The sequence below is a fragment of the Tupaia chinensis genome, unplaced genomic scaffold, assembly GCF_000334495.1.
Source record: "Tupaia chinensis unplaced genomic scaffold, TupChi_1.0 Scaffold148012_1, whole genome shotgun sequence".
Taxonomy (NCBI): Eukaryota; Metazoa; Chordata; class Mammalia; order Scandentia; family Tupaiidae; genus Tupaia; species Tupaia belangeri.
In genome coordinates this window covers 891211-900944 of record NW_006207862.1, presented here as the reverse complement: position 1 = coordinate 900944, position 9734 = coordinate 891211, and the positions used below count along the sequence as shown (strand labels likewise).

General features: G+C 40.8%; 1 protein-coding gene across 6 annotated transcripts in view; it reads right to left on the bottom strand.

Moving 5' to 3' along the window:
• Positions 1-9734, bottom strand: part of CFAP70 (cilia and flagella associated protein 70) — a 93871-nt gene that overhangs the window by 10639 nt on the left and 73498 nt on the right. For 5 of the 6 annotated variants that reach the window (XM_027768899.1, XM_027768900.1, XM_006170058.3 and 2 more), the window contains 5 exons: positions 6494-6652; positions 5503-5624; positions 2661-2813; positions 2031-2192; positions 199-288 (listed from right to left, as the gene is read on the bottom strand). In XM_027768899.1, coding sequence (XP_027624700.1) covers positions 199-288; positions 2031-2192; positions 2661-2813; positions 5503-5624; positions 6494-6652 — 686 coding nt within the window. The remainder of the gene's footprint in view (positions 1-198; positions 289-2030; positions 2193-2660; positions 2814-5502; positions 5625-6493; positions 6653-9734) is intronic. The other variant, XM_027768901.1, reaches the window with a different exon arrangement.

The window sequence follows — 9734 nt, the reverse complement described above, 5'->3', positions numbered from 1 at the left end:
GAACTTGAACCGCAGTTGACTACGTGGGAGTTCAGCGACATATACATTATGCCAACTGCTGGTCCCGGTTTCTCATACTTTTGACAGTGTTAGGTTTCATTTCTCTCATGATCTTTACAAACCTCAGGGAGTTTGGCAGACCAAGGAAGCAAGGGCAGCTGTATGCACAGGCACAGGCTCAAGCTTTCATCCTCTTACCCGATAACAGGCGATTCCCAGTCCTAACCAAGTAAGGCACGAAGGTGATCTCTTACAGGCCTGCAGATAGGTTTTCTTTGCCTTTTCGTACTGTAGGGAGAAAGCATAACTAAGCTACTGTTCTCTGGGAAGCTTCAAGTATAGTAGTGCTAAGATAATTGCAGCAATTATCTGATAGTGGCATTCTGGAACAGTCTAAGTTAAGTGAGTCTTTGGAATATTTTTATTTTTTTTTTATTTTTTGGAATGTATTTTTATGTCTCCTTTAGGGGAGCTATTGTAAGAAGCTGGTGAGAGGAGATGAACAGATCAAATGAAAAAGTAGACTTTCATCAGGAAGCAATTCCATAAATATTGACTGCTCTGGAAGAGTTGGGCAAGGAGTTACATTGCAAGTTCTGAGCAAGCACAGTGATTACCTGAATTCTACCTAGACTTTATGGACTATTCCGTTTTGCTTAAAAGTGGCATCACGTGATGAGAGACAGACGTAGAATCTCTCCTTGAAAAAGCCTCATCATTCTGAACATCTGTTCCCTGCATGGTAGCACAGTCAGTTGTATACTGAACAGCAGTGATAGAAGCTACAGGGCCAACTGGGAGTTCAGATCCTTGACCCACCGACCTGAAACATGTCAGGCATGCATGCACATGCCCCAAATCCTGACAAGCCGGAAAGACTAGAGGAAGGGGACCTCCTCTAGCCTAGTGTGGTAAGACCCTGTCAAAGGTGCTTTTCTCTCTTTCTCTTTCTCTTTCTCTTTCTCCCCCCATGTGTGTGCACATACTATTATAAATAAACATTTTTTAAAAGTCTTAAAAGTTCTTGGAAGCACATAATCACTTAGAAAATTCAAAAAAAAAAAAAAAAAACTTTCAGAAAAAGAGCTCCCAAAGGACCATTTCTTCCATCTCCAGTGGGGAAGATGGGTCTATAGAGAACTGGGTATTCTGGGGGAAGAGAATGGAGCATTGGATCCTTGTAGTGCAGTCTACTGTTTTGTTTACCGTGAATGTATTTGAAATTTTCCATAACAGAACTTTTCTTAAAAGGATTTGGGATGGGACCAGCAGTTAGCGTAATGGCTATGTTGCTGGACTCCCATGTAGTCGACCACGGTTCGAGTCTCGGACCCGGTGGCTTAAAACTCATGCCGGGCGCGTGTGCATGCCCAAGATCCCGAGAGGAGAATGGAGGAGAAGGGATTGCGGCGTGGCCGTCTCCCCTGGGGGGTGATTTCTCGCTTTCTGTCTGTCTCTCTGTCTCTCTCTGTCTTGCTGGTGAGCGCACGTGCCCTATAGCAAAAACTTCTTCCCCCCCCCAAAAAAAAAGGATTTGGGATGATTCCTGAAATAGGGGGAAGGATTGCTAAAGAGTCAGGTGTGAGTGCCTTGTGGAATAGGTTTAGCCTTGGTTGAATTACACTATAACCCTTTGTGCTGAGAAAGAAGTTTAGCGATATCCTTTTGAAGCCCATGACACTTTCTATTAGTGAAGTCAAGCCAAGAATATTTCTACTGTTGCAAATAAAATAAAAATTTAACTAAAATAACATTTACTGAGTTCTTAATAACTTTTTAATACCATAATGGTTAAAACCAGACTCTAGTTGTAGACTGCCTGGGTGTGAATCCTGCTTCCTCCAATTACTGGTCATTTGCTGTTGGGCAAGTCACTTAGTCTCTGGATATAAAAGTGAAATTTTGGATGTAAAAGTGTCATTATCATATTACTATTTTTAGCCCATCCTTGTTAGTGCTTCAACTATTATACGATCAGGTCTCAGTCCATGGGCTGATTTACACAGTTACTCCCATCCTCTATCCCTCACCTCATTTTCCTCCAGATAGATGAGCCCCAGTCGCAGGTAGATGAAGTGCATCTCAGAAGCATCCACCACAAAACTAACAGTTCGCTCATAGCATGCCTTGGCCTCAGCATGATTTCCACTCAGAAAATAGAGATGGCCCTTCACGCCCCAGACATTAGGGTTCTAAGGAAGGAAATAACAAGTAGAACATAAGACAAGGTGGTATTTAAAAGTACCTTGACAACCTTTGTTGAATATTTAAATTTAGATTATATCCATTTTCTTTTCCTAGTAGCACTCAGAAAGAGAGACATTTTATTGCAACGGGAGATATTTTTCTAGGTCTGCCCTATTCTCATTTCTTTCTTGCATGCTTCAAAGCCATTTTATCTGTGGAGTAAATATTAAGCAAAACAACTCAAGCGTAATCTTGATAGTATTCACAGTGAGACAAAAGACATCTAGAAAAGTTGAAATAGACAAACAGTATCTGCTAAAGAACTGCCCGTGTCCTTTTTTCTGCCATTTGCAAAAATCACGATTACTTGAGAAAAAGAAATGGAACCCCCAATTCTGATGACCAGAAACCTGTCCACAGCATGTCCTGCATGTCCCTTTCCCGGACTCAAGAGGCTTTAAAAATGTCATTACTAGGTAGTCCATCTGGGCTGCTTGTTGAAGATATTCCTCTGCCTTGGCAAAGTCCTTTTTGAGAAGGTGTGTCTGGGCCAGCACCAAGTAATACTCACAGCTGGGGCCTCCTTGAGGGCATAACAGCTCATGTGCAAGCACTCTGTGCACAAACTGCAAAGAAAACCAGATTGTAAGGACGTGTAAATGGCTGCACTGTGTCAGTCCCACAGCTTTTGCAGGTGAAGGATTCTGTCCCTGATAATAAATCATGAGGAACATACTACAGAGTAAAATGATCCCCTCAACTCTGAAAGATTAGAGGTGAATTATATTCAGCACTTACGGTTCCATCATCAGCTACTCACTTAGGTACCAAATGTAGACATTTCTAAGTGAACACCCTGCAGCATCACACTCTGGTTTTTCTGATCAGCCCGCAAAGTAAGCTTTAGATTGTATTTACTATGCGGCAGACAAAGGCTCTTCATCCATCACCCACTCACACATGACGGAGCATTTTCAGGCAGCTGTCTTTATAAGGAAACTTTTCAAGGAGACAAAAACCTGCCTTTTGATTAAGAAGTTCTAGACTTGAGATCTTGGGGACATATATGTCTGTTTCTTATGTGCCTCCAGACATTCATAATATTTACCAGTTTTGTACTTTGGGCTAGTCTTTGTATTTAACACTTTATAAGACCTACACATTTGTCAAAGTCAAATGTATGTGCTAAGCAGAGAGGAAACCTTTATTTTCTTCTCCCTGTGTTCCCATCTTAGTTTATTATAGTGTAGAAAATCCACTAGTATATCTTTTTTTTAAAATATAATTACTTATTTTATTTATTCATTCATTTATTTTAATTTGACCAGAGAGAGACAGAGAGAGAGAAAGACTGAGAAAGCAAGCTGCCAGGTCCGGGACTCAAACCGTGGCCAGCCATGTGGGAGTGTCCAGCACCTTAACCACCACGCCACCTGCTGGTCCCCACTAGCATATCTTCTCAGAATACAGAGTACTGGGGCGGAGGGGACCGGCAGATGGCGTAATGGTTATGTTGCCGGACACCTACATAGTCCACTGCTGTTGGAGTCCTGGACCTTGTGGCTTAAAATTCGTGCAGGGTGTGGGGGAGCTGGCAGGTGGCATGGTGGTTAAGGCTCTGGATTTCCACATGGCAGATCATGGTTTGGGGGCTGGCAGGTGGCGTGGTGGTTAAGGCACTGGACTCCCACATGGCAGACCATGGTTTGGTGGCTTGCTTTTTTACTTTCCCTCTCTCTCTCTCTGTCTGGTCAAATTGAAAAGCAATAATAATAATAATAAATAAAATTAAATAAATTAAAAACAAACAAACAGGGACTGGCAGATGGCATGATGTTTAGAGCCTCTGGATTCCCATATGGGCAACCCCTGTTCAACTCGTTGGCAGCTTGCTTTCTCATTTTTCCTTTCTCTCTCTTTCTGGTCAAATTAAACAAACAAACAAACAAACAAACAAAGAACTCATGTTGGGAGCATGTACATGTGTGCCTGAAATCCCAAGAAGGGAGGAGAAGCAATTGCAACGTGGCTCTCCTCCCTAGGGGGTTATTTCTTGTTTTCTATCTCTCTGTCTCTCCGGCGAGTGTATGTATCCTATACCAAAAATCTCTCTTAAAAGAAAAAAAATACAGAGGGGAATTATTGCAGCTGTTCTTTCTACCTATCTCTGGATCTCTGACCTGGGAGGACAATAAGTTAAGTTACTTGGGAGAAAGAACCTGTCTCTCTGATGAGAATGGTTAATGTGTGTGTGTGTTGTGAGATTCTTCCTCCTCTAAAAGGTGGGTCCAACTGAGACGCAGGAAGTTAGAAAAAACATGGGGCACTGATATGTTGTTTATTGCGTTCAGGGGGAGCTCACAGAGTTCTTAGTAGTGCTCACAGTGCTTCATCCCTGGTAGAGCTCACAGCATGGAGCTGAGCTAAGCTGAGCTAAGGCCACCAAGGCTAAGCTAGCTGAGCTGAGTAGGTGCTCCCTTTCTCTTAAAGGGGCTATAGACAATAGTGGCTCATTGACAACATCAGACTGTCTCACACGCACGTGCATGTTACATGCGACAGCGTAAAACAGCAAAGTCATAATTACATAGCAAGCACACAAGTGCACTACAACTAATAACATAAGTTGTTTATCCTGTGGCCTTAAAACACGGTACGATAGGGAGTGTGGGAGCCAGACTAAACTATCCTGACTCCATTTTTCCTACAAGATGTTAAAGCTTCTACCTTAATGTGGCCCAATCTCACCCAAGGATTTTGTAATCCTAGCCCTTTCTTGCGCTTGCCTGCCTTCAAGTGTGACATGTAGTATATAGGATCAGGGCCAAGTCTCTTGGCTCCTAGATCCTGTTCTCTGTCTGCTATTGCTCGCTTATGGATATATACTTCTCATTTCCCACATGGTAGGTAGAACTTGTAGGATGCTCTTCTTTGACAAAGGCTGCAATGTTCCACCTGCAAGTGCAGGGGTAAGTCAGATATGGGACTTGTTGCATTCTCCAGGCTCTTGTGAACCCCCAATATTCACATAATGTGAGTTCTCACAATAAAGTGACATTAGGCTGCATATGACTCAGAGTCTGACTTTGCTCTGCAAGTGTTCTACGGGAAGCTGACTTAGTGAGGTTTTCTGACACTGTCTGCAGAGGAAGGTTCGTGTTTGGGTGTTCTTCCCACTGGGCTTTAGATGTACTCTCAAAAGCATACTATATTTCTGCTTCACACATACTTCAACTTGCAAAGATACCTCTATGTGCAGACAAAATAGTTCTCTAAAATTTTTTCACCTACTTGCCATTTTCCAAATATTCTGACCTGCACAGCATTGACTTTCATCAGGAAGCGTATGGTTTCCATGAAGATGGTGGTAGAAGGCTGCACAATACCATAAGACACAGGAGGCAGGAAAGCTGATGAATCCTGACATTTTGGCGCTTCTGAAAATATTACATTAAAAGGATAGAAAATTGGGGCCATGGCTGACTGCGGTTCAGTCCTGGACCTGGCAGCCCAAAAAATCACAACAAATAAGTAGATACATACATACACACATATATATATGCTTTAAAAAAAGGACAGAAGATTAGAAGTAAAGAAAAAATGCCAGAAGTTCAGTTACATTGATGTAATAGTGAGATTATACTGATCTAATCTGTAAGAAAAACCGTAATCTGGAAAGCAACAAACTGCTCTCTAGCAATGGTCCCCAAAGAGGTAAGCTCAAAGGATCTCAAGGTAAATCTACTTGTACCCAAATGCAAGTCAAAACCACATTAACAGGTTTTTTAAATATATGGTTCCCCTTGTATATAAAACACAATTTGTAAATATTCTAAAAATGAAGAATTGCTTGAAAATTGAGCTGGTCCCATAGTGCAGCAGTTAAGCCCTATGCATAGGGAGTGAGATCCCACAAGGCCAACCATTGCTTGAATCCTGGCTGTGGCAGCTTGAAAAACATCCAAATCTCGACAGGATGGAGAAATGTTGGGAAAGGGATTGTGGCGTGATTACTTCCTATGAAGAGGGGTGTTTTTTCTTTCTCTCTCTTTTTCTCTAGCAATAAAAACAAAGACTTGTTAGAAAATCATAGGTCTATAGTTGGCTACTTCTGTGAGCTAAATGAAAGAGTTACACCATTAAGTTTGGATTTGGGAGCCTATCCTAATGTAAAGGAACTTGGACAATGTGATAAACTAACCAACTTCAAACAAGTCGGAATTGCCTCTTTCGTAATCAAGAATCTTCATCCTTGTTCAGTTTGCTTATGCCCCTCTTACAACTGAAAATCTTTATTCTTAGTTACCTTTTTTCGCTGGGGTCTCCTTGAAAAATATATTGGATGGTTTTTGACCCATATTTGGATCCTGAGATTGTACAGTCAAGAAAGGCTCTTGTGGTTCAGGATATATTTTGGAAGATTCTTCAAGAAACCCATCTAGAATGGATATTGTAGCTTGTGGTCCTAAACAGATCAAATTTTAATGAAAACAAAAACGTTTCCACATTGGATATTAAAAGGTTTTTATAAGAGATAAAATTTACAAAGCATAAAAACATATTACCTAAATATTACATGAAGGAAAGGCTTGTTTGGAAAACTTGTTTATATTTCTTTTTTTTTTAATAATTATTTATTTTATTATTTATTTATTCATTCATTGATTTTTAAAATTTGACCAGAGAGAGACAGAGGGTGAGAGTGAGAGCGAGAGGCAGTGAGAAAGCAAGCCACCAGGTCCAGGACTTGAACCCTGGTTGGCCATGTGGGAGTGTTCAGTGCCTTAACCACCACGCCACCTGCTGGTCCCACTTGTTTATATTTCTTAATAATTTAAAGAGTACAAACTGGGACCAGCAGATGACAATGGTATGTCACTGGACTACCACATAGTCGATCACGGTTTGAGTCCTGGACCCAGTGGCTTGAAACTCATGCTGGATGTGTGTGTGTACATGCCCAAAATCTTGAGAGAAGAATGGAGAAGGGACTGTGGTATGGCCACCACCGACAGGTGATTTCTCATTTTCTGTTTCTCTGTCTCTCTCTGTCTCACTGGTGAGTCCACATGTCCTACAGCAAAAATCTCTCTCCAAAAAAAAAAAAAGACTACAAGCTAAAGCAACAGCACAGCTTTTGTCACGGAGACCAACCCCTTCAAGTACAACCTTGCTTCCTGTCTAAATCATTATAATGTCAAATAGATCTCTATTTTTGTAAGAGATTTATTTTTTTTGCTATAGTGTTAGTGTGCTTGCCAGAAAGAGACAGAAAGTGAAAAATCACCCTCTAGGGAGAATGGCCACACCACAATCCCTTCTCTTCTACTCTCCTCTCTTGATTTTGGGCATCCACACACATGCACCTGATATGAGTTTCAAGTTGCCAGGTCTGGGACTCAAACCATGGCCAACCACATGGGAGTCCAGCACCTTAATCACTATACCACCTGTTGACCCCCAGATCCATATCATAACAGTTACTTGTTAAATCCAGAATCTCAAGAATTCAGATGACAACATTTTTTTAAATTTAATTTATTCATTCACTTATTTTAATTTTACCAGAGAGAGACAGAGAGAGAGAGAAAATGAGAAAGAAAGCCACCAGGTTGGGGACTTTTGGGTGTCCAGTGGTTTCACTATCACACCAACTGCTGGTCCCCTCGATGACAGAATTTATACATTTTTAGATAACATTAAAGCCCCTAGAAAACAGGAATTCTATTCATCTTAGTTTGGTGTTCAAAAAATAATATCGTGGGTCAGCAGTTGGTATGGTGATTAAGGTGCTAGACTCCCACGTGGCTGACCATGGTTTAATTCTTGGACCTGGCGGCTTGCTTTCTCATTCTCTCCCTCTCTCTGGTGAGCACATGTGAACTATAGCAAATTAAAAAAATAATAATAATAAATGGAGTTACATAAAAAATAAGACTATTAATCATATAAGTAGCTATATTTGACTATGTCTATATATCAGGTATTATGTTAAGAGTTTTAATGCATAATCTTATCTTTCACAATAACATTATACAGTATTTTTATTATGCTCCTTTAAAAAAAGTAAATCACAGAAAGTTAATGTCCCAAAGCTCTTAAACATGTCATGCTCTCTCTCCAATAAATGTTTGACGAATAAAAATAAAAAGCAACGGCTTTTGAGCTGTGAGCAATTCCTTTCAGGGGCTGAGACAACCAAAGAGTTTCTGCTCAGATTTCACTCTCCAGGCCCCAAGATTCACCAGACTGATAGGAGAGGTAAAGTGCAGGCCCTTTGAGAAGTTAATCTGCATTTGAGCTGTGAGCAATCCTTTTCAGGATTTAAGACAACCAAAGAGTTTCTGCCCAGACTTCACCCTCCAGATTCCAAGATCCACCAGACTGGTAGGGCACCCTCTGTATTCTTCTCTCTGTCTCTCCTTGTCTCTATCTGTCTCTCGCTCTAATTTTTTTTTTTTTTAATGTAAAACATCGCTTGGCTGTCTCATTCCCCTGTATCTTGCTAATTCTCACCTTTCTCCCCTCCCAGATAGGAGAGGTAAAGTGCAAGCCCTTTTAGAAGTCATCTGCATTTGGGTCAAGAAGAATTCCTTTTGCCTGCACGTACCACGTGGTTCTCTCTCTCTCTCTCTCTTTTTTTTTTTTTTTAGCCTTTTTTCCTTTTTTTCTTATTGTTTCTTTATTTTTCTTTTTCTTTCTTTCTTTGTTTTACGTTCTTTTTCCTTTTTTTCCTCCTCTTTTTTTTTTTTTTTTTTTTTGCCTTTTTTCCTTTTTTTCTTATTGTTTCTTTTTTTTTTTTCCTTTTTCTTTCTTTGTTTTACGTTCTTTTTCCTTTTTCTTTTACCTTTATAACTTTGCTGCTCAGCCTGCACACACTGATTAGTCCAGTGCACACAGCCAAACATCTGATTACTATTAAGGTCAGAATAATCCTCAATTCCCACTGAATCTGCTGCACAAAGGGAGAAGAATGAAACTTCAGAGAGATTGTAGACCACCTCCTCCTGCACACCTCTGAATGCTCAGATTTAGCTTCAAGAAATTAAGAAACATATAATTCATCAGATGATCCAAAACCACCACAGAGGCACAAGAAATATGAGAAACCAAGAAAATATCTCTCCCCCAAGGGAAAAGATCAACTCCTCATACATAGACAGTACAATGGAACTCGTGGAAATGTCAGATAAATAATTCAGAATATTTGTAGTGACAAAACTAACAGATATGCAAGAGAAGAGAGAGAGTGAACTCCAGAAGATGCAGAAGAAAAGAGTCATTGAGTTCCAGGAGGTGCCGAAGTTCTTGTACAAGTTGAAAGAAGATATACATATCATAAAAAAGAATCAAATGGAACTGTTAGAGGTGATAATACACTAAATCAAAACTTCCCTTGAGGGAACCAGCAGTTAGCGTAATGGCTATGTCGCTGGACTCCCACGTAGTGGACCGCGGTTCGTGTCCCGGACCCGGTGGCTTAAAACTCACGCCGAGCGCGTGTGCGTGCGTGCCCAAGATCCCGAGAGGAGAATGGAGGAGAAGGG